The sequence below is a fragment of the Gopherus evgoodei genome, chromosome 7 (genome assembly GCF_007399415.2).
Source record: "Gopherus evgoodei ecotype Sinaloan lineage chromosome 7, rGopEvg1_v1.p, whole genome shotgun sequence".
NCBI classification, from domain to species: Eukaryota; Metazoa; Chordata; order Testudines; family Testudinidae; genus Gopherus; species Gopherus evgoodei.
Window position 1 is genome coordinate 63831451 of NC_044328.1, and position 25734 is coordinate 63857184.

At 41.0% G+C, this 25734-nt stretch overlaps 1 protein-coding gene across 9 annotated transcripts in view; it reads left to right on the forward strand.

The window, feature by feature from the left end:
* The window catches only part of KCNMA1 (potassium calcium-activated channel subfamily M alpha 1), a 410790-nt gene that overhangs the window by 193991 nt on the left and 191065 nt on the right, over window positions 1–25734 (forward strand). For all 9 annotated transcript variants that reach the window (XM_030568831.1, XM_030568832.1, XM_030568835.1 and 6 more), the window contains exons 8-12: window positions 6049–6159; window positions 10882–10987; window positions 12239–12321; window positions 14771–14840; window positions 16841–16996. In XM_030568831.1, coding sequence (XP_030424691.1) covers window positions 6049–6159; window positions 10882–10987; window positions 12239–12321; window positions 14771–14840; window positions 16841–16996 — 526 coding nt within the window. The remainder of the gene's footprint in view (window positions 1–6048; window positions 6160–10881; window positions 10988–12238; window positions 12322–14770; window positions 14841–16840; window positions 16997–25734) is intronic.

Sequence of the window (25734 nt, forward strand, 5' to 3'; positions counted from 1 at the left end):
TTGACTTATGAACTAGGTTCACCCAGATATGATGTAGTGGAAAGTCAGACTTGAGGTGATTTGCGAGGCGTAATTCATCTGTGACTCTTGCAAAGCTAACCTATGCAACCTCAAAAGTGGCTAGGAAAGGGGCCTGGCCCCAGCACCCCAGGCCCCACCTGCACCCTGAACTACTACTCTGCCAGTACACAGCCCCTAACTACCCTGTCCCTGCACCCTGAGCAATTTTCAAACTTTTTGAACTGTGTCCCCCCTTTGAGTTATATTTTTGGTTGTATTCCCCCTCAGGCTAGTCAGGCTGGGTGGCCTCCTAAGTGAATCAGGGGGTGGAGGTGGTGCTCTCTCCGGGGACCCCACTGTGCAGAGCTGGCTCAAGCCCCACCAGCCCTTGTATCCCCAAAATAGAAGTAAAACCATGTCTATGCCTAAGGGTTCCCCCCTCCCCAGCCCGGAGCCCTGAGTTTCCCCCCACCCGAGCTGGGCCCTGGCATTTTTATAGCATGTTGAGGGGGACATCAGCAAGAAAAAGGTTGAGAACTCCTGCATTAGTGGGATAAATAGAGGGAGGGGGAGGAGTTATTTAAGTGGTCATGTGGACACAAGAACAAGTGGATATAAACTAGACATCAACAAGTTTAGGCTTGAAATTAGACAAGGGTGTCTAACCATCAGAGGAGTGAAGTTCTGGAACAGCCTCCAGAGAGGAAAAGTGGGGGCAAAAAAATCCAACTGGCTTTAAGACTGAGCTTGATAAGTTTGTGTGATGAAGCTGCCTACAATGGCATGGAGCCAGTCTGCAACTGCTAGCAGAAAATATCTCCAAAAGTTGATGAGGGATACTAGATAGGGAGATGATTTGAGGACTTCAGTTACTCAGTTAGAGGTTACGGGTCTATTACAGGAGTAGATGGGTGAGATTCTGTGGCCTGTGACATTCAGGAGATCAGACTAGGTGATCATGATGGTCCCTTCTGGCCTTAAAGTCTATGACTGGCCCAAAAGCAATAGACAACATGGTACCAGAAGTGGACTAGAGTTTAACTGTCCCTGTAAAAAAGGGAAGCCCTCCCCCCAACAAACTACAATTTTTTTGTTTTTGCTCATATATATGTAAGAGAATTATGGAGGTGAATCAGCTTCTTCAATGACTGGTTGATTCAGAAGCACGGCAGCAACAACTGTTTGAGCAGATGGCATTTCACCAACAACAGTTACAGCAAATGGTGTACCTGGTGCTGGCTACTACTCCAGATAGTGTTGCTACTATAGGGAATGCATGTCCTGTACTTCAGGGTATTGTGACATTTCCCCAGATGATGACCTGGAATCATTCTTGGTAATTTTCACAGTCTCTAATGGCCCTCAGCCCAGTGGGCAATCTGGCTTGCTCCACTCCTCATTGGGGAAGCCCAGGCAACATACTGGGGACTTGACACAGTAGCCTAGGACAATGAACAGGTGAAGGCTGCCATATTGAACTGTGAAGATATATACCATCAGCAGTTCCATCATGAGCAGTATCACGATCCACCTCCTCAAAAATATGGCCACGGATGATCACCCAAAGGCTAAAGGACTTTTGCTGGTGTTCGTTAAAGCCAGAGTCTCATATGGAACCGTAGGTAGCAGAACTCATAGTTATGGAGCAGTTTGTACAGATTCCTCCACTGGCGGAGGAAGATTGGGTTTGCAGTCAGTGACCAGTAACCTTAGCAGATGCTACCCATAGGCTCTCTTGTGGAGTACTACATGGCTGCTCACACCATCCACTGGCCCTCTGCTGCAGAAGTACCCAAACCCTGCACACTGAAGAAAGAAAGCTGAGTAACCATAGGTGGAGATGGCCCATATTGGGTAAACCCAAGAAAATCCAAATGACTGGCTGATTGTCAGGCAGCATAGGTAACTAGCACTCCTCTCAGGGTTCATGGGTAAGTTTCCCCTGAGACAACAGGGTCTGTGACTTTAAATGCCCTGCCCAGCTCCCTCCCCCACACCAACACAGGAACAAGTGCCCAGAGAAGTTCAGAAAGAGGACAAAGTCACTAGAAAGACAAGGGATGGATTTGATAGTTTGTTACTCCTATGGAGAACAGGCACATAGGTTTTGTGACTGCCTTTAGATGAAGTGTAATTTTGGGCAAGTCTGGACAGGAGAGAATAGAGCCCAGAAAAAAGCCCCATGGAAACTCACGATATCAGAGGTGAATGGCCAAGAAACACTGGCCCTTATAGACTTGGCGTGTGACCATACATTTGTATGGGAGTGGAAACTGGAACAGTAGGGAAGCTGGTAAAGGGGGAAATCCCCATTAACTGCACACATGGAGATATCCTTGGGTATCCCAGTATGACAGTAAAATTGACTGTTGATGAGAACAAAGGCAAAATGAAGGTATATGTGTCTCTGGATTTGCTACCCAGTGATATTAGGCCAAGACTGGACATATTTCCTTGAACTATTACAGAAGCTTCCCTTAGCACAGGAGCCTGAGGATGACATTCCAAAAGAAATGTTAGGGGTCCTGTTCCATTTTAAGGACTCTGACCTACTTCTCTCCCAGCCTAGAAGGAAAATGTTCTGGATTGAAAGGAAAGAGCAGAGAGAGGTGGCCCCCCTCCATAGACATAATGGAGACCACACACTCTATAGTTGATCCAGGCACTGCAGAAGATTCCAAAGAAGGGCCTTCCATGGCCCTAAATGAGACACCCCATCAGCAACTGGACTCAGGGAAGCTAACAGACTTCTCAGATTTTCATGTGGAGTAAAAAAACAAGAAGACTTTTTGAGATGGGACTTCAAACAAGTGGCAGTGATAGATGATGAGGACGTGGACCCCCACACACCCCTCTGAAGGCTGAATAGTACCCTTATTTTGCCATTAAGACAGACTTGTTCTGTTGCATAGACCAGGACAGGCAGACGCAAGAAATACAGATGCAGTTACTAGTGCCCCAGTATATCGTTGCAAGATTCTGCATTTTACACACCCGTGCTCGGGTGTCCCTAAACCTCTGACTGCCAGAAGTTAGAGCTGGACGAGATGGGGTGGATAACTCAATAATTTCCCCCTTCTGTTCATTCCTTCTGAAGCATTAGGCACCAGCCATGGTCAGAAGACAGGATACTGGGCTACATGGACCATTGATCTGACCCAATATGGCCATTCTTATTTTCTTAAGAAGCTCACAGAGAGACAAAGGAAGAGTGTAAGCCTTGGAATTTAAGGGCAGGTTGACTCATTTTAGGTTAAGTTTTAGGTGGACTGGGCTAATTTGAGATGAATAGAAGGGGACCAATAAGGAGAAAGCTAGGGTCTCTGGAGCGAACTGCTCCAAGAGCAGTTGACACAAGCCTTGTTGCTGTCAGAGCAGCCTTTTGTTGAGACCCTTCTTTGCTGCTCTTTCTGAAACCCAGAGATGGTCAGAAGAGTTAGCAGAAAGTCTGTGCAAATCTCTAAAAGTTTTGCTTGCAACTAACTTATTGACTTCATGCTACTGTGACCATGATTTGTGTCTCTCAAAGGAAATATTGACCACTGTGATTGCTAACACTTACCTCTGTGTTGAGTCATTCTTGTTTACCTTAACCAGGAGCATTGTCTGCCTAAGTCTGACTACTTCCCCAAAAATAACATGGAGATATCTGTTCTGCTATGCTTATGTTCACAAAGTGAGAGCCTGGGCTGAATGGATGAATCAGCCATGGGGACCTACCCCTTAAAATCATATTTGTACTCTCCATTCATTTACGTTGAGTAATGAGTTTGCTACACTTTCTGATCTGATGCAATATCTGATTTTAGTGTGCTGTTGTGTGCATATGAGAGAGACAGAGAGACTACTCTGCACTGATTAGGCCTCCACTGGAGTATTGTGTACAGTTCTGGGCACCACATTTCAGGAAAGATGTGGAGATATTGGACGAAGTCCAGAGAAGAGCAACAAAAATGATTAAAGGTCTAGAAAACATGACCTATGAGGGAAGATGGAAAAAAATGGGTTTGTTTAGTCTGGAAAAGAGAAGACTGAGAGGGGACATTTCAAGTACATAAAAGGTTGTTACAAGGAGGAGGGAAAAAATTATTGTTCTTACCAGGTCCTAATTAGACATAGTACAGCCTAAATATAATTGTATATAAACCATTGCAAATTGAAGAAAAAAACAGTCTGTGATTTTTGTTGTTTATTTTCTAATACTCTATGCGCTCATGACTTGGTGGGTTGTCATTGAAAGGCCAGATAAGAAGTGTTTGAGATAATTGTCTTCCTAAATTCAGATCTAAAGTCTTGTGCTAATGTATTTGTAAAAACAAAGTGGTAATAGTAAAGCAGTCCCCTAAGGTGTGCTGGATTAGTATAATACTTCATTGTGCTTTGCTTTCCTAGTCACTAACTGCACCACTGCAAAAGTAGTAGTACATGATGGTGATATTATTAACTGCATCATGCATATTATTGATTTATTTTTTGTTCTGCATCATTATCCTTTCACCAATGAGTTCATTGCATAATTTTCATATACTTAGTCAAGCACCAAATTATGAAGCAAGGACAGGCTCCCATAATAGTCCCTTATGGTACATTACATAAGCGATTATTGCTGTTACCTATTATTTGTTGCTTCCAGCCAATGAGGTTTCTGCATTAATAGAATGCGCACAGAACAATTATGAAATAGGTAAGACTTGGGCAGTTTAAATTTTGCCCTTGAAATTACTTTGCTTCATTTTGGCCACCTGCTGGCAGCTTAGATGCAAGCCAACAAATAAATTGTGCCTTTGTTGCAATCAGCATATAGACTCAATCAGCTGTAATGAGGTCAGATTACTGAATGACTCTCTGCTACCTTAATAATTAAATTGAATCCACACTTCTACTGCCCTCTCTTTCCCTGACAACTGCAAGAAATGTGGCAAGCAACAGCAGTAGCCAGGAGCGGCTCTAGGTATTTTTCCGCCCCAAGCACGGCAGGCGCGGCTAAGGGAAGTCCCCGGTCCTGCGAATTCAGCACTGTGCCTAAGGGAGGTCCGCCAGCTGCCGAAGGCAACCTGCCTGCCGCCCTTGCTTCCCCAGGCACACGCTTGGCGTGCTGGTGCCTGGAGCCACCCTGGTAGTAGCAATGGAAGTACCCTAAACACCAGCACCTCCCATGTACTCATCTGACTAATGAAAGTCATGCTTTTGTCTGTGTTGTGGTAGAAACACTGAGCCACTGTGGAGCATGCTAACACAAGTACTTGGACAATACTTTACAATAAGTGGCTTAACTATCCATTAAGCAAGGGAGCAAAGAAAGGACACAACTTTAAGCATTTCACTCGGCATGTAAGAAATCAATATATAGAAGTGGACACTGTTTCTGTGTTGCATATTTGGATTATTCCCTTTGACATTTCTGGAAATTGCATGGAGCATAAGTGTGATAGCACTCTCTGTACGGACTCTGGTTCTGTGGGGGTGCTCCATTGCATTGCAGGATTAAAAAAAGGCCACTTATTGTAAAAGGCTCCCACTGTAGGACTTATGGTAGAAAATGCAAGATTTCTCTTTTTATTGCTTATGGCCAATAACATGTCAAGCTTCTCACTGGCTTCACTGATATAACCGGGGAAATAAGTAGAATCATTTCAGGGAGATTTGTCGTCTCATTACATGATAAGCTCTATGTCATAAACAAAAAATTAAATAGTAAATCTTAGGAGAGGAGGTGGAAGGAGAAATACGACTCTGAAAGGGACTAGATAATACAACATATAAGTGTATACATAAATAATATTTATTGTTAAATGCTTAAAAACACTTGGCCAAATGGTTTTGCTTTTAATAGTCTTTTACAGCATCAAGTGAGAGCCCATATGTATTTTCAATGTCAAAGTACCTTCTAGTATTGATGGTTTCCTTTGATGACTTCAGGGAATAGGTGTTGGAGAAGCATCAGGAAGAATGCTTCCCTTTTCAGCCAACAGCTCATTTGACCCTTTTTGTTTGCATGCTTGTTTGTTAGTTTTCCCTGCAAAAGTAACTGTAAGTTTTCTGTCACAGGCACATAGTTGTCTGTGGTCACATAACACTTGAAAGTGTGTCCAACTTCCTGAAGGACTTCCTGCACAAGGACAGGGATGATGTGAACGTGGAAATCGTCTTTCTGCATAAGTGAGTAATCTTTCCAACCAAAACCTTTCTTGCTAATCAAACAGGTCTGAATGTGTCCTAAAGACTCCTTGGAGTCAGTGTTGGTTTGAGGGTAGAGCAGGGGATGATGAGACTGTTAAAGGGTCAAATTATTTGGTGAAGTTAGACTAGAGATATATTTGACCTGTGGAGTGAAATCCTGACCCCTTTGAAATTAATGGCCAAATTCCTGTTGACTTTAATAGGACCAGGACTTCACCCTGGGTGTCAATTTGTGATGCTTCCACTAACTTTTTATAAGTCTAAGATTGGGATTTAAGGCGTTTTACTCCTATTGAATTTCAGTGGGATTTAGGTGCTTGACTCTCATAAACTCTTTTTGACATTACCAGCCAAAATCTCTTGGAACCTTGCTTTTCCGCTGTGTGAAATGTTAAAATACTCACCTAACATACAGCACAAACCAAACATGTATATAGGTGTGAACTACTATCTCTCCAGTTTATCATGACGACACAAAGGCCAAGATTACATTATGAAGTCTCATATTGCTGTTACAGTTTTAAAAGCCTTATTTCATCTTCCAGTGAAGCTTCTTTAAGTGTGTAGTATCAATCCATGAATACTTCCCAGTCTTGCTGTCCGTTGCTATTCTTCATTGATTGCACATTATCTGGTAGTTCATTGCAATATATTTTGTTAGATTACTGAGGCCTAAAAATCAGTTTCTAAATATTTGTATCCATTATTAATCAAAATCAGTGGCTTTCCTAGGGAAGGCTCAATATCTTTCTGTAAGAACGTCTCAAGACTCTCCAGGCAGTTGCACAGAATTTTTTCATTTTTTTTTCTGCTCAGTGGGCCCAAATTCTGCCATCAGATGCACAAAAGATCTCACATTGACTTCATTTGGAATCATATGCATCAAAGGGTGATATTTGACCCTAACTAATTTTAGTTAAGCCTCGGCAAAGACTGCATTGGTCTGGTATACAATTGCTAGATTGTTCAATAGGTGTTTGTGTTGTGCTGCATCCTACTGCAAGTGGAAACAAGTCAGCACGGAAGAAAAAAGGAACAGATTGGCCCTGCCTTGTTAGTTAAAACTTACACTTAAAAGCAAACAAACAAAAAACTTGCAACATTCTCAGAATAATGCTTCTGCAGAAGAGGAGGCCTGACCAAGTATATTTTATACATGCAGTTAATAAATTAAGGAAGCAAATTCTGTACAAAGAATGAGAAGCCTTGATCTAATAGGAGGTACAAGAGAAATAGTTTAAATACATTTCAAATTAATTAAATAATTAGTGAATAATAATTAATGAAGGATAATGAATTAAATACATATATCTGAATTTTTGAAGAAATAAATACCATGACAGATCAGATCATCCCTGGTTATCCTGATTTGAACAGCATATTTGCCAACATTGAAAAACTAATGGAATGTTGAGAAATAAATCTTGTTTTCCTATTGGTTACCACAATTGTTCCCACCTACAGGGCGTCTCCAGGCTCCAGCACACCAAGCACGTGCTTGGGGTGGCATGGCACTGAGGGCGTTCTGCTGGTCGCAGCGGGGGTGGCAGGCAGGCTGCCTTCGGTGGCTTGCCTGCGGGAGGTCCGCTGGTCCCGCAGCTTCTGAACCTCCCACAGGCACGGCTGCTGGAGGTCCGCCGAAGCAGCGGGACCAGGGGACCCTCCGCAGGCAAACCACTGAAGGCAGCCTGCCTGCTGTGCTTGGGGTGGCAAAATGCCTAGAGCCACTCCTGCCCACCTACTAGCATACTTAATAGTACTTGAAGCCACTGGACTTCAGACTCGTGCTCCTTATATTAAAGAAAAACTCAATAGTTTGTCACTAGATTTACAGATAAGTATATTTTAAAGAGTGCATGACACTCAGAAATAAGAAATAATATTCCAACACATATTAATAAATACTGCAGAAGTTTTCTTTGGCTCTGGATAGTAGTTCTAAGTTTAGTTTATGGAGATTAATTTCTCTCATGCAATCTATGGGGAAAAACATGTTAGGAATGCCCATTTATAGGTATGTGTATTGTTTATCTTCATCTCCAACTTTTATCCCTCATCTGTCTAACAGTTGCAAGCTAAATTGCTGCAAAGCTGTGTTTTCTGATTCTAATGACATATTTCAAATATATGCTGAAACTTACCTAAAGAGGTGCATAACTGGCTGCTTTTCCAAACAAACATCATGCAAGAGATTCTGCTCCATTTAATCTTCTCTTCAGAAGATTACAACCCTGCAGAAGATGAATAAATTTTACCAGTTTTATGTAAATTAACAGAAATAGCCCATTCCAATGACTTTGTTAAAAGATGGTTGGATTCTAAAATTTTGAAAAATGACTGGCATTATCCTGTAACAAGAAGTGCTCCATGGTACGCTGCTGCTTTCCACCTCCCTTTTAGCTGCTCATAGAGCTTGAACAGTTTGGAGAAGTCCAAGATGCACTCTGAATTGTAAAAATGAATGAGATGATGAGCACGGAATGATACAATCCATGTAGATCTATGAAAATGGTGCAGTCATCCCCAGGTATTAGAGCTCTCAGGTTTTATTGTATTAGACTATGACTGCTAGCAAAACAGCAAGTACTACAAAAACAAAATGCTGTCACACAGACATAGTGATGCTGCAAGCAGATAGAAATAGCAATTGCTTTACATTATTTAAAAATATATGTTATCTGGTAACATTAGTGATCGTGTTTAAGTCATGTATTTCCTGTCAGTTAACGACTGACTGGGCCACAACTTCTCCAGCCAGTCATTAGTTGCCTGGGAATGCCCTTCCCGTCAGCAATTTTGCTTAAAAGTAGTTGCTGTTTGTCACTAGCATCGCATTACACATAATTCAACATCAAATTGGCATATCTTAGGGAAAGGCTATTAGAAATAGCTATTTGCTTGAGAGAAATATGGTGTTAACTGTCTTTTCCTATCAGGAGCAGCATGCATTTCTAAGTGCCATGAGCTGTTTTTAAATAAGTGCTTGCTGCTAAGTGCATTAATATCAATGCACTTTCCTTCCTGTCAAACAAAATGATTAAAAGGTTAAGAATCATTTGTGATGATTGGATAAAGGAAGTTGAAAATGCATAGAGTTGCTGCCTTGCTGATTTTATAATATTGCCATTCAGTTGGAGTAATGGATACAGTTGATATCCCTGGTAACTGCTCATGTTTTATTAGTGTAGTAAGTAACCATGTGGAACTTAATTTCCAAAGGGAATCTGGAGGTTCCGGCACCAAAAAAGGTGTGACAAACTTGCACCCACAATTGCATATGCACTTTCAAGGATAGTTTATAGAACTCTGGTAACTGCCCCTGCAGAGGGTGGGTTGCTAAGCTGTTACTACTCATTTGAGCATGCATTTGCAGTAAAGGCACACACAACTGCAAGTAAACATTTTATTTTATTTTATTTTATTGATGCTGTTTACCTGGCAAGTAAATGCTTGCTTTGTTACTAAGAGAGCTAGGCAGGTGTGGGCCACATTTTTATAATGGATTACTTTTCATTTGACTACCTGCTTATATGAAAATGACCACTGGTCAAAAATGACATGACAAAATTATAATGAATGCACTTAGTATCAGTTACTACAATCTAGAGGTATTATCAGGTCCTCTTGGTGGCTGTTAACCTACTGTATGAATTATACAGTCTGACTGTATGACTGAAATTACATCGAAGTGCAGGTAGATAACTGTGTGGTCTGGTCTGAGTGAGCAGCCCATACACTAGACGGATTTTCTTTTCACTCAAATAATAAGCTGCTGCTTTTGCATCCTTTGGTCTTCAATTCACATGCCAACAGGGATAGATTCCTAACGAAGCCAAGGAGTTTTTAGGGCTCAATATTGCTCTTGTATATATGAATTGATGTTGCTAAGAGCACATCTTTGATGGATAATTTTGGTCCTATTTTCTAGGTTTGTTTGTGTTTCTTAATTAACCCGGGAGCAGTAGAGTTAATAAATAATGCTAGCTGCCAATATGGACCTTTTCTGTGCTGTTCTATATGATTCCTAGATCAAGGCTGTGCCAAGCAGTATGGATACTGAATCTATGTCAATGAGACAGAATAGTTACACATCAAAGAGTGTAAAGCACCTCACTGTGTTTGAATTGATGGGAGCTACTGTCATGGTTCCATGACTAGCTGTACCTCTGTCCCCTTTTCTGGTCTTTCTCGGTGCACTCCCTTCAGATGTTAGGCCTCATGCCTTTGTCTGTCCTTGGTGGAGTTCTCCAATTCTTCCTCTCTTAGACGGTCCTTGATCTACATTACCCTACATGCCAACTGTGATTACTCAGCAGGCTTGATCAGGTTAGGCATGTGTGAGTCTTGCTTCTGACCAGTGGTTAATACAGGCGACTGGACAGCTTTCTCAAACCAAAGTATTATTTACTCTTAAAAGCAGGAGCAAAGCACAAGATAAGAGAAAACAGCTAACCCTGTAACCCTGACAGCTACTACATTCAGGGAAGCTGATCTTACCTTGTTTTGGTAGGCCACATTCTCATATAAGTGGGGACATATGTAGTGAAAGGAATGGAGCTTTGCTAATAGTAGGTGAGGCCCACTGTTTTCACCCCACAAGAAAAGTATCAATGGAATTTCAAACAGTTTAAAAATGAATACAAGAGTGGGACAGAAACATTGTGCAAACTGACTTCTTGTTTGTTTTTCCCCCCAATGCAGTATCTCCCCTAACCTTGAGCTGGAAGCTCTTTTTAAACGACACTTCACTCAGGTGGAATTTTATCAGGGTTCAGTTCTCAATCCGCATGACCTGGCAAGAGTAAAGGTAATGATTCTGTTGATTCTGTATTTCTACTAGCTGTCTTCTCTTAAATAAGCAGTTTCTACTTCCGATGCAATGTCCACTGAAGTTAATGGGAATCTTTTAGTTTACTTTAATAGGAGAGGTCCTATGGCTGTTAATATTAATGTTTAACATTTTAGAACTTGATGTTATAAACATCATTGGCACGCTTGCCTAGGAACAATCAGAAAACAGTTTTTCATCATTTTTCTATTGTCAGGTGTCCTGAAAAAGTAAATACAATTTGAGATATTTGCTAACTGTAATAAGATGGCTGTATTGGTTATAGTACTGTACTCTATGCTAAATAATTCTATCCTCTTAAAGCAAACCCTGAAGCTCAGAAAAGTAAAAGATACCAAACTTATATGCAGCATTACCCCATTTCATGTCTTTCTAATGGGACGTGAACAAGTTTCTTAAATCATAAAGATCTTTGCCTAATGTTAAGCTGTTCTAGTGAGCAGAAATTAGGATTTTTGCCTGTTCTGGCTACAAAAGCTGTTCAGTCCATTTTTACACAACATACACTGAGTTGAGCTCCAATCAGCAGCATAAAATGATGTCCTTGTAATGGCTATAAAATTCAGTCTTGTTATCTTCTCTCTTCCATCCCCTGCTTTACTGTGTGGGATTGCCCATATGTACTGAAAAGAAGTCATTTTGTTATATTTTAAATCTGCAGCTTTATGCTAACTAGACTAAGATTGGTGATTGTAAGTTTTGCAAGTAGATTAACTTTGCCCCTAACATCAGTTATCTATTATTTTTATTATGTTATTGCCCAAGGACCCAAACAGCAGCTCTGACTCCGTTGTAATAGTCACTGTACAAACAACAGAAAGACAGTCCCTGTCCCTACGGGTTTAGGAGTCTGACTTGCAACGTGGAGTTTTAAAACTTTGGCATTTAACCTCTTGGTGCTTCATTTTCGGTATCTCTGAAATAACATTAGTAATCAGTGGTAGTAGTGATAACTAAAGTATTTACCTACAATGAGCACTGTAATATTTAATGTCTGGAAAGTGTTTTGAGAAGTTAAAGTGATCAGCTTCATGTAAGTATTGGCACTGATATCATAAAGAGTCAGAATCTACATTTATACACAGCAAAAGCTATAAGCTGTTGTTCTTGGTCCTGGAGGAAGAAGCTGATTTCTTAGAAGCCGGTGGCTGTGAGAAGTTGGAAACAAAGATTTCTATTTATGTTTGCTTTATTTTTTCGGTGTCTCAGATAGAGTCAGCAGATGCATGCCTAATCCTTGCCAATAAATACTGCGCTGACCCAGATGCTGAAGATGCCTCCAATATTATGAGGTAACCTGAAGAGTTTTTGAATATGGAAGTCATTCTCATTTCTGACTAGCAAATTGTGGTGTCTAGGCAGACCATACCCATATCTGTTACAGTGAAAACTTCTCACAGAATTGCTTCCAGAGCCAGGAAGTTAAACTGGGGGAGTGCCCAGAATTGGCTCAATAGTGTGGAGATGGAAGAAGTATAAGGTGGAATGACTGGCTTGGGTATAGTGTGTCCATGAGGGTGAAATGATGGAAGGAGGAAGTGCTAGCCCAGGTAACCAGCATAGGTCAGCTACAGATCTTTTTGCAGCCAGTACCACAAATTTTAATCTGGAGAATGAGGATAAAATGGATGCCCACTGTGGCAAAGTACCTGTTTCTCCTCTGCTGGCTCAGTCCTCTTTTTCCTTGGAGACACAGGCTTGGGCAAAGTAAAGTCCTTCCCGGTCACACAGGGTCTGGCTGATCCTTTTCTCAGGCAGTCCCTTGCTCTGTTTTTTTCCACTTCTGGGAAGAGTGCAAGTCTTCCTGGCTGGAAGAGTTCAGAGTCTTGCTGCACCTACTCACTGGCTGCTTCTCTCACTCCCCCCTCCTCCCCCCTCACTCCTCTGCCAGGGAGGGTTTAAAAAGGTCTCCAGCAATTTGGGCCAGCGGAACCTAATTAGTTCCCTGGCAACCCCTGTTCCAGCTGAACCTTATTTCTCCATGGAGGGGGAAAGGGGGAGGGAGCCGTCTTCAGGATTCCAGTTTTATGGAGCAGGTAGTTGTGTTCGTTGCTGTATTCTAAAAAGAAACCCTATATTCAGTGGGGGTCTGAAGTTGCCCTTTTTTTTCTCTTTGTTTGTCCCATCTTTTAGAAGAATGGAGCTGAAAGACCATATTAATGGTGTTGGCTCTCAGGCAGCAGAGGTAGAATGTCCTGCACCTCTATGCCATGGGGGCGGGGAAGGATAGCTCCGTGGTTTGAGCATTGGCTTGCTAAATCCAGGGTTATGAGTTTAATTCTTGAGGAGGCCATTTAGGGATCTGGGGCAAAAATCTGTCTGGGGATTGGCACTGCTTTGAGCAGTGGGTTGGACTAGATGACCTCCTGAGGTCCCTTCCAACCCTGATATTCTATGATTATATGTATATTAACAGTATTTACATAGCAGGGTCAATGGTTACTGTTCTCCAACCCCATTAACAAATATCACCTGCTCTTCTAAAACCTAAAGAGAAAAGATGCCATTGTTAGTCTCACATAGTGGGGGAGAAGTAAGGAAATGGCAAAAGAAAGTTAAAATAAGGTTGAGTCCTCCATTATTTGTATTTCGCTCATACAGCCCTTAGTTTTCAGGAGACCAGTCAGCCCTTTTAAAAATTAAAATGTAAAAGATCCATTAAAAATTAGCTAATACAATGAATTGGCCAGTATTATAAACCACTTTTTTGGCTTGTCAGATGCTTGCATTCTATGAGTTGAAGGTAAATACAGGAATAAAATTTAAATAAATAAATAAATAATTCGCCGCAAAAAGCCCAGTATTCCTAGAGTGTGGGATGCCTGTGGAAGGAGCAGGGTTTGAGTATGCTCATTTCATTTTCCAAAACGATATTGGGGATGTGATGGGAAAAACCCTAGTTTGATTTTAATTGCAATACATAGAATAAAGAATATTCCAGATGCAGATTAACGTGTTCTTAAATGGATTCAATATGTTTTAATGTAATAAAATGTAAAAGTGTTATCGGGAATAGAATTATCTTGTGTGATCTCACAATAAATTAAGTTGATTTGGTAAAACTGAATTAATTAAACACTTCAGTAGGAAATGGGACATTAATAGGAGAAGGGGAGCATCACACTCTTCTCTTTGCTCTTCAATTCTCCTCCCTACAAAAAGAGATTCAAACAACTTTATTGGACAACTTTATTCTCTAATCTTGTGAATACGTCAGCAGCTCAAGTTTTCCCCATCTGCCTGCAATGCACTTCTGGCAGCAGTTGTAATAAACAGTTGTAATAAACTGTTGCTCTCAGAAGATATGTGTACTCTGCACACTAAACATGGGCTCTGACTCAGGTTGGAGGCCAAGTCCCACTTTCATCCACACACAGATCAGTCTGACTTGAGTCCACAAACATTGCGGACCCAGGTTCTTAGAACCCTGATGGAGGGGTAGATCAGAGCCCAAGTCCAGCTGTGGAATAGGTCCAAGCCCTGTCATTTTGCAGCGTGGATGCTGGTAAAGCCGCAGGACTGAGTCAGAAGATTTATGTAGTGCTGTGTGTAGTGCAGTGTTAGCATAGCTGTGAGACCCAGGTCCAGAAATTGTAAACCCAGGTTTACAGTGCAGTGTGGATGCTCAAACACAGACTCAGAAGCACTGGGTCCACAAGACTGGGTCTATAGGAAAAATGGCAGAATGTCCAAGATGTCCATCAGCTAAAATGTTAATTTTGTCTTTCTTCTTTTTTTAAGAGTAATTTCCATAAAGAATTACCATCCGAAGATAAGAATTATCACTCAGATGCTGCAGTATCATAACAAGGTAATGAGAAGACCAAGGGGTCTCGCTTTTCAGAGATACTGCAGTCTCCCACATCTACTTATTTTAGCTGCCTAAATGGAAAGCATTTTTCTTTCTCAGTGGGAACATGTAAATACAAGTTGTCATGGAATCTACTAAAGAGTTAATTCTGTTGTGTTTAGAAATGCCAGGGACCTTATCAGAACCCTAGGATATTTGTTACCCTGGGGTGCTGAGCTTCCATAGCTCCCATTGATTTCAGCTGGGCTTGTAAGTACACACCTCCTGTGAAATAAGGCCCAACTTGATTCACTAAACCGTATGTGATGCTTGTATTACCTATACAGATAGGAGAGTATATGGGTTTACTGTGGAACAGTGGTTTTCAACCTGCAGTCTGTGGAACCCTGGGGTCTGCAGACTACGCCTAAGATTTCCAAAGGGGTCCACACCTTCATTTCACCTTGAATGGTCTCGTGAAATATATATTAACTTCTATGCTAAACAATCTGTTCTATGTTGTACTTATTTATGACACTCTGATTAAGTTTCCCAGACCTGAAGAAGAGCCCTGTGTGCCTCAAAAGCTTGTCTCTCTCACCAGCAGAAGCTAGTACACTAAAAGATATTACGTCACTTACCTTGTCTCTTTATAACTATAGCTAAAGAAGTTTAGGTCTGCTCAGGATCCACCTGGTTTTACACAGCATGATTTTTGCTGCCTGGGTTGTCCCCTGCACATACATGAGTGGAGGACAGCTAACATATAAAATTTGGTCCACCTTCTTTTGTGGAACAGAATCATGCTATTTATGTATTTTAAACGCCCTCAGTGGGAAGCATGTTGTATTAAAAACACATTTTCTCTTTATATTTCTAATGAAAATTAATGAGGAAATAAAGAAAAAATGATGAATGGTGATAATCAGATTATCAGGAGGAGGAAAGCATGAAGGACTCTATGTTTGTGTTCATGTGCATGCATATGTGTGTGTGATAGAAGGATGAAAGTGGCCACTAGAGTTTTGCATTTCACAAAATCCTCTAGAATGTTCTGTAAAATTTTGAGTTTCTTTAAATTATTTTGAGTTTGGCAAAACATGTTTTTCTCAGTTATTTCCCAGGAAAATTTGATATGAAATCAATTATATATGGAAGTACCCATATAGGTCCCTGGCTGATTGTTTTTGTCCGTTACTTCACTGTGCACTAGTCCCATAATCAAAAGCCTGAGAGAAGACACTCCTTACACCAGGCTCTCTGCTTATTTGATTCTGGGAGTCGGAGAAACCAGAAAAGTACAGGTTATACCATACTGTTCAAGGGCTGGGCTAGATTGAAAACCTGTGGTTGATTTCTGGGGTTTATGTGTGTTTTTTATTGGTCAGGGAGTAGCTGAGATTGCTGCAAGAGGGTGTATACACAGACGTGGGTGCAATGAAAACTTTATAGCACTATGTAACAACTTCAGTTTTGTTGATAGGCCTTACAAAACCTCCCATCCAGTTGACAGAAGGTCACCATAATATGAGATCTTGAGGGATGCTGGGAGGTTTTAAACTGAAAGGTGTGAAAGTGGAGAAGTTCCTGATACAAAAACTCTATTGGAAATATTTTGGTTTAGAGGAATATTGATTTAAACCCTCTACTCCAGTGATGCTCAGACTGAGGCTTGGAAGCTGCAAGTGGCTCTAATGTGTCTCTTGTGGCTTTTTTGCAACACATGATATTAAAACAGTATGTGATTTTACTATGTTATCAACCAATTGTAAAATACTTGGTCAGTCATTTTCCTGTGAGAATAATTTATGAAACAATTAATTCACACTACTGTAGCTCTTTTGAGTAATATTGGTCACCGAGGTCTGAGTATCACTACCCTAATTGTATTTTTACCTTCTATAGGAAAAGGAAGTCCAGCACTAAAGGAAAAGATTAGCTGTTACTTGGTTGACTATTTTCTATGTTAGCAGAATGCACGGAAAGTATTTGGGGTCCTTTACCTGTGTTTCTTCCTTCAGGCCCATCTGCTAAATATCCCAAGCTGGAATTGGAAAGAAGGGGATGACGCAATCTGTCTTGCTGAGCTCAAGCTGGGTTTCATAGCCCAGAGCTGCCTGGCACCGGGCCTCTCGACAATGCTAGCCAATCTCTTCTCTATGAGGTCATTCATAAAGGTAACGTCTTGTCTCATTAGAGTGTTTTAGCTTGGGATTCAATTTGGCACGGGGTTGAGTAGAGAGCACAGCTTAAACTCAAAACAGATAGGGACACATTAACCAGTTTGGTGAAACACACACATACATACACACACAAATTCTGTTATAAATTGGGCAGTGGGCCAGGTTCTTAAAAAATTATGTTTTTATTTTTATTTGGCACATCTATGGCCATTAAATGATTGTTCAAAGCACAATTCATTTCAATTCTTTTTTTAAATAAACCACATGTTTATCTATCAGGAAAGCCTCTGCTGTTAAAACAAAAATATGATTTATATGCATCCCATATGGCACCAAAGCGCCTAGAGAAAAAGAGTGATCATTTTGCTCTTTACATCAAGTGGCTAGTGGACCTCTCACTGTGAGAATAAATATGGACCATGTGTTTGTACTTAAGCCCAAACCTCCTACAACATAATTCCTTTATTTATTTCTCCTCAGTCAAAGAGCCCCTTAGGACTTTATTTGCAAAAACTTGTAGTGCTGTTGTTCCCACCCTTTTGGGGCAACAGTACCATCTCACTAGACTAAGATCTCACCTGAGTTAGGCCATGTCTACACTAGCACTTTTGTTGATAAAACTTTTGTCGGTCAGGGTGTGAAAAAACACACTCTTCCATGACATAAGTTTCACTGACAAAAGCTCCAGTGTGGACAGCACTATGTTGGTGGGAGACATTCTCCTGCTGACATAGCTACTGCTGCTCATTGGGGTAGTTTAATTATGCCGGTGGGAGAGCTCTTTCCCATCGGCATAGAGCGGCTACACAGGAGACCTTATAGTGGCACAGCTCAGTGGTACAGCTGGGCCACTGTAAGGTGTGTAATGTAGACATAGCCTTAGTCAGTGTTCCTTTCCTTTTATTCTGTTTTAAGGCATTCTTGCTAGACATAGAGGTTTGCCAGTTTCCAATTCTGTATTTGTGATCAGGGGCCAGGACACGATGGAATGTGAGGTGGGCCATGGCTCCTGAAGTCCATCATGAAAGTGGGCAGGGGTTTCCTAGAATATCAGGTGGGAAAGCCAGGAGGACTGTGGCCAGTTTGGGGGCACGTTCCAGTGACTGGGAGCCTTCGGTGCAGTGCCGTCTGATATTTATTCTCTTTGCATGAGATAGAAGCTGGGGTTTCTGAGGCTGCTGTGAGAAACTTTTTTTTTGAAGTTCCCAGAAAGTCATCATAGATCCTCAGGGGCTGCAGACTCTAGTGCGAGAAGCCATCTTAGGTAAGTATATGTGGTCAGAAGAATTCAGCTTCTCAATATGGAAGCCAAATTATATGAAAGCAAACTTGGCCTCCTCACTTTAACACGTGCAGTTAGACCCTTTGCTTCTTTTATCAAACCATGAACTTTAACTCCTTTATCTTCACAAGCTCAGCTTTGCTGAACTCTCTCTAGTTCATTGGCATGCTGCAGCTCTGAAGTTAACTACCTCCCTTCTTTTATCCCCAAAAGAAAGTTTAGCAAACGCGAAGCAGGTGGTTGTCTCTTCCTTTAATTATATTCTTTAGGACTGCTGTTCACTTGAGGGTCACTGTGTCATCCCTTGCTCTGCTACTAATAATTGTAACCAGAATCTGGGACACTCAAAGGTGTTGAGCTTTATCTGCACTCACACTGGCATATACCAGCTTCCTTTTGGCACCTTTCTAGGGACGGGCCCTTCTCTTCCCTTGTTTTTAACCCTTCATGTAGGCAAGCTCCACTGTTCAGTTTCTGCATTCCTTAGGGTCGGAGGCGAGTCAGCCTCTCTCAGGAAGGGCATGTGTGTATCCTCAGTAACCACTGCCCAAATGCAGGTTACTTTAAATTTAAACAGATTTCACTGAGAAAATTGGGGACAGCATCAACAAGAAAAAATCATGGGTTGGGAGGAAATTGTACCACTTAGATCTTGTAGTTACAATCTGTCTATTAAGCAGGATTAAAAATTGTGCATCTTGACATTAAGTTGTCCCTCTTGCCATCAGCATATGTCTCTTTCAAGGCTCAGTGGGACGCCAGCAACCTGTTCTGCTGGTCTCTTGTCCCTCTTCAAGCCACCCATTCTGTATTTCCTTCATTTCTTAATGTATTTCCTCCCTTTGTACACTCCTTTTCAGCAGTGTGATGAGATGGGACTGACTGATGAGCACTGGGTTACCCTTTATGATTTCTACTACAACCTACAGGCCCAATTATGCAAGGCTCTGAGGACTTTCACTGAGGGTTTACAGCATTCTGAACTTCCACTGGAGTCAGATGGAGTCTTGCTGATTCTGACCAAGTGTTTCTAGTTGTATAGTATAATCATGAGAAGATTGGTTTATACTGAGGCAGCAATGTTGTTGATTCTTATTGTGCCTGGCACTTAGATACTATTGTGCTGTGCAGAGTACAATGAGTGGATAGATCATAATTTCTGTTATTCAGTTTCTGGGAGGCCAACAGGCAAAGAGAACATTTCTGTGCTCCTAACAGCAGGCTATTCAGATTCTGTATCAGCAGTGTTTTAGGATTAAAACAAAAATATATAGTTTTATCAACGTTTTGAGAGAAAACAGTTAATATTGGTTAACATCAATTTCTGCCATCATGACTCAAAAACAATGGATTATTCATGTGGGTAACTGGGTATAGATATTATCAGGGAGTTCAGGTTTCTGAGTTTGTTAATGTCTGGGGCAAAACAAACACACGAGAATTGATGCATATTAACTAAAATCAAAATCTCCACTCTGTCATTGCGAAGATGTTGACTGTTTTTAGTTGAAATAACATTCTCCCCCAACACACACAAATTTGTTTGATCTCAGTAACCATTAATTGATAGAAATTTTGAACCAATACAACACTCAGAGCATATGCAACTGCAAGTGGACTTGTGATGATATGGATTGTCAGGAAGGGCTGTATAGGAAAGGGAGAAATACATTCATAAGCTGCTAACTGGGAGTCCCTTTCCTTCCATTGCAAAGCAGCTCTCTTTCTAGAACATTTAATTTAAGAACTGTCAGACCTTTACAAATTCTTTAGGCAAATATTATTAGTGGAGTTTTATACATATGTTAGAACATTGCCAAAAAATCTTACTGAAACTTCTGTATTAAAAAAAAAAAGTTTGAGGTGTGTTCCCCATTCTTTCTAACATGATTTGAAAGTTATTTAATATGTTGTAAATGTAACCCTTCTGCCCCTCTGAGTTGGCAGCAACAAGGGCCGGGTTCAGTATCCAGGTGTTCCGTTTCAGTAACACAATGCATAACCGGCTTGAGCCCCCACCCAGTGACCTGGGACACTCACATACCACACCCCCCTGGGCGCCTCTAGGAGACAATACTTCCCCTCTCGCAAGCACGGAGTCTGAGTGTAGCAAAATCTTTTTAATAAAGGAAGGAATCAATACGGCATCCCATTGGAGAAACACCACAAACAGGGTTATAACACAAACCATAAACAAAAGCCCACCTCCAAGTACGTTTGGCACTGTCCTTTTTCCCCTTAGGGTTTTAAGTCCAATCACCCCAAAGTCCAACAACCCAAAAGTCTCTGGTCAATGCCACCCCAGAGTTCAAGGGTTATCTGTAGAGGGCCCTCCCCCCAGCCTGGGTAGAAAGGGGCACCTTACGTGGTCCGGGGCCAACTGCCCTGCCTCTCCGTGGGTTCTGCTTCCACCTTCTCCACGAACTGCTCCGCTTTACCAGCTGCTCCACTCTGCTCCTCCAGCTGTCCTCAGGAACTGCTCCGCTCCACCAGCTGCTCTGCTCCATGAGCCGCTCTGCAAAACTGCTCAGCTCCGCTCGCTCTGTGGGCCGCTCCACTCATCCCACAGCTACTCCGCTCTGCCAGCCGCTCTGCTGCCACCAGCTGTCCCGTGATCCGTGCCAGCCGTCCCCGCAACTGCTCCACTCCACCAGCTGCTCTGTTCCACAGTATATCTTCAGGCTCCCCCACTAGTTAGCACAGTACTCAGTGCTCTCAGCTCAGTCATTTCAGCTCTTTCGTGATTTCAACTCTTAGTGATCTCAGGTCTTAGTGGGGGAGCCCCAGTGCTAGTGCACCATTAGCCCAAAGTGCGTTCAGCTCAGTAACCTGTATTTAGATTCTTGAGGGAATAAAAAAAAATCAACTCTGACATTCCACAGTGGAGAGTGGAGAGGGTGCAACTGGTGCTTCTGGCTCCACAAGGAGCCTACACCACCAGGCACAGACACCTGTCCCCAGCCTCTCTCAGTTCACTGGGTTTTGGAACCCATGTCCCTTGTCTAGCAAGTACCACCCAACTGAGGGTGAGTCATTTGTCACCAAGCAGTCCCACCGCTCAGCAGTCTGGGATAGGGTAGGCGTGCCTATGCAAATACACTCTCTGACATTCTTTCCACCAGATGTCAGGGTAGAGCTTATCCTGACTCTGCTTATATAAATGTTTGGTAAGTCAAAGACAAATGAACTTCATTGGTGGTAATCTTACACACATTTAACTTGTTATACCTTAGTCTGCAGCAAAATGATTTGTGTAAACTGTCTGCCCAGCATTAAAGATAAAACAAATTTATAAACCTCAAAATGTTATATTTAAATCTAATATTTTCCTTTTGGTTTTATAACTGTAATCTCATATGGAATATTTTAGTTTGCTCTTGGCACTAAATTGAACCAAGGGAAAATTAGTTCAAAAATGTTGCATAGCATTCAGTTGTAACAGAAATAGTTCTGTAAATAATTAAAAAGAAGAAGGAAAAAATGCACAATAAAAGGATTTAAGAGAAAACAAATCAAAACCATACAGTAAGGTATATTTTAATAGGCCCATTCTTTTTATTATGTTGAATATTCTCCGAGTTATATAAAAAAAATGAAATGATATGCCTGTTCATTGTATACATGATCTCAGCACTAGATTGAAATATTGCTCTATAGAGCAATTAGAACAATTACTGTTTATGGTTTGGATTAACAAACATTTGTTTACCATTGTAAAAATATTTTTAAAAGTAAGTAAATAAAGCATGGTATTACTAAGGGCCAAATTTTGCCCTTGGATACAAGCATGCAATCTCATTGAAGTCACTGTGCTACATGATTTATTTGTTTTACAGAGTAGAATTTGGCTGCTGATTTCAATAGGAGTCTGTAAATTATGAACCATCTTTGTACCTGCCTGATGCTTGAGTCACTGGGCATCATTTTGGTCATGAGGAACAATGTAGTGCAGCCCCATGGCTCTACTATGTTACATTGGCAGCAACAGCTTCCTAGAGGCTCTTTTGATAGCTAGCATTGGTGATGTCCAGCCATGCCTCCCAGCCTAGTCAGGACTGAGCTGGGTGTGCTAGAGGCGGCATAACCAGCTCTATGCCACCCAGGTACTTACCTGCTCCATAGGAAACTCCAAGCTGGCTTTCAGGTTACTGTTTGCCCCCAGAGCAGCACAAAGCAGTCTTGGAGTGGGGGTGACGATCTGGCCCTAAAATTTCATTCATGACCAGGAGATCATCAATCAACACCACCAGTACAGTCTCAATTACTATACTCAGGCATAAACCCAAGCAGAATGGGGCTGAGGAGATGATGCTGGAGTAATTTCATCAGAAATTTCATGGCAAAATTTGAGACAGGTTGATAGGCGCTTGTCATCTTTAGGGTGTGATGCAAGATTCCTTTGTTTTGGAGAGTCTTCAGTTGAGTTGAGGAATGTCACAGGCCATGTACTGTGGGAAATAAACCATTTAAATCTGATTCAGCTAAAGGATGTGGCTTCAGTTTGTGTGCATGGGGATATCTGTTCCTCTTTCTTGTACTGAAGTACATCAAAATATATATAACGTATCCAGATACTGTAGGGAGGGGACCTTAGAAATATATATAAAATTTTAGCAAAAGCCAGCTTGAGTTGCAACATTTTATTTGCTGTGAGACCCTCAGGATGAGGGAATGATGAACAAAACGCATGGTAGTTAACTTTTGTATGCTATGCCTAATGTGTCCAGTACAGTACTTGGGGAAAAATAACCTAAGGTATTTCCCTAAGTGCCATATATGTGTTTTCTGACATGCCTAAATCCGTTCAGGATCTATTCATTGCCTTTGAAAATTGGTGTGAGCGTCAACTATGAATATAGTACATTGAAACTGCCCTCGGATGGGAATAAGAGCCGCACATGCTCTTTGGTCATATTGTCCTTTCCTAAAGTATATAGTTACTAAGCTAGTTAATCATTTGAATACATTACCACCAATTTGCATTAACAAGTGTATTTTTGTTCGATGTGTTACCTCCTCTCCTCCCCACCCCCCAGGCTGGCTAATGCCCTCCCTGCATTGTAAATTTTGTGGTTAAAGACTAAAATAAATTCTGTGGGCCTATTCTCCTCTTAGTTGCATGGGGGCAAGTCTCACCACTGCCAGTAACTGAGGGGAGATCGTGTTGTCATAGTATTTCAGTAGTTGTTTGGTGTAGTATAAGACTCCACATAAGCACGTACAGATCATTTGCATATACCATGAAAAATGCACAAACATCTAATCCTGTCCGATGTTAGAGCTAACCTTGATTTACACATCTGATGTTAGATACAACACACCCAGGTTTCATTTTTACATCTGGTTCTGTGAATAAAAATCCAGCATTTACATCTGATTCTGGAAAAAATATCCTGTTAGTAGAGTATTTGTCTCTCACTATGGAATTTATATTGCTATTGTTGTTTGTTAGCTCTGATTACACAGACATGCAATTGAGTAAGAGGGTAATGGTTATTGTATAAGACTTAGTACTAGGCAGTTTACTTCCAGGATTCTAAATATACTGAGTTTCAGTCTCAGCTACAAATGTGTGACCTATTTTTGCCAAACAACTTATTAGTCAGTTTTTGCCCTTTTTCCTGATGATGAACAAACAGCATTATATCCATGCTTAATATATAATAAATCTATAATCACATGGCCAGCTCTGTTAGATTGAAGGAAATTTTGTGGGGTGGTCAAACATGTTGCCCTGCCTTTTTAGTACTTACTTATATGGGGTAAAAATAGAGGAGAATTGATTAACTGGTGCTCTTGAGGAGGAAAGTGACTTACGGTAGAGAACAAATTGAATGGAGCTTGAGAATCTTGACTGGAGTTTCCAGGCAGTTCTAGAACATAATCTCACTAGGAGGTAAAGGCCTAATTCTGAGAGACATTGGGCACCTCTTAGACCCAGGCCAGGCATTTATTTTAGAAAAAATTGCACATAGTAAAAACATTCCCTGTTGTTTTTTCTAGACATCTAGTTTGTAAACACAGGTTCCATCTTTTGGGTACCTACTTGGATCATAGGAGGTTCATGCACCTCAGCAGAATCCCACACATTTGGTCATTTATATTGAACAAATACATTAGGCCAAAAGGACCAAACTTGCTAATTCTAATAGCACAAAAATGTAAATATTTAAAAGTTATTTTGAAGCTACAATAATCTGAATCAATCATATTTATTTTCCATGTTTAATATAGTTAAAATGTTTAGCAACTTGGTATATCATTTTTTCCCCTTGTGAAGTAGGGTTGACTGTCAATATGTGTTCAGGGCAAATGTATGGCAAAGGATGAGAGACAATTTTTCCTCTTCAGAATGGTTGAACTGATTCTCAGCAGTGTTAATGAGGTGTGTTCTTTTCTGCATCATGGTGGACTGAACTGACATTACAGCTGGCCCTGTAGCTATAAAAGAATTTCAGATTGGTGCTTCCTTAATCTTTATGAGAGGCTTATTTTTTGATTAAATGCAAAATACAACACAATATCCCAAATCAAACCAACTCCATCCTCAGTCTCTTTCCTGCTGTTGGTTCCTATTCCTTGACAGCCCTGAAGATATTAGATAGGGTCATTAAGTTCAGGTATACTTGATCTCTTTGATGTAACTATTTATTTCATTACATTGAGAAGTGCTATGAACAACATAGATCAGTTGAAACTGCAGAGCTGCTGATAATTACACTCCACAATGTGGGGCTGGGTGGCTTTTTTAATAATATTAATGGTCATACTTGTGATACTGGCATCATTTTTTCATCCCACTGTCACTATTTATCACTGGTAAGTGACAGCACTATGTAAATATGTTTGATGATATCAAGATTGTATCTATATATGGATAGAGAAGAAGGTAGCAACATTGCCATTTATTTTAAAAAATGATTCAGAGGAAAATTAAATTTCTTCTCTTGGGGCATACTATGTCACTTTCCTGCTATTCTTCAGATGGGCTATTGAATCGTTGGATAAGGTATATTACTATTATCCAGGAAACCACAGTGGTAATGTAATAGAGGAGTGGAAAGATGGGCTTGTAGATAAGGTACTTAATTAGAACTCAGGAGATTTGGGTTCAAATCTCAGTTATGCAATAGTCTTCCTCTGTGACTGTAGGAAAGTCACATAATCTCTTCTCTTCTCAGTTCCCCATCTGTAAAATGATGGTATTTCCTTTTTATCACCATTTACTTATTTTTTTCTATTTAGATTGTAATCTGTTTGGGGCAGAGACTGCTTCTTACTGTATGTACATAAAAGCACAGCACAGTGGGGCACCAATCTCAGTTGGGGCATGTAGGCACTACCATAATGCAAATAATAATCTGCAGTTAGGACACTATTTGGGGGAAGTTATAAAAGATTCCTTGTTGGTTCAAATTAATTAATGACTGTTTTATCAGAAGCAGTTAAT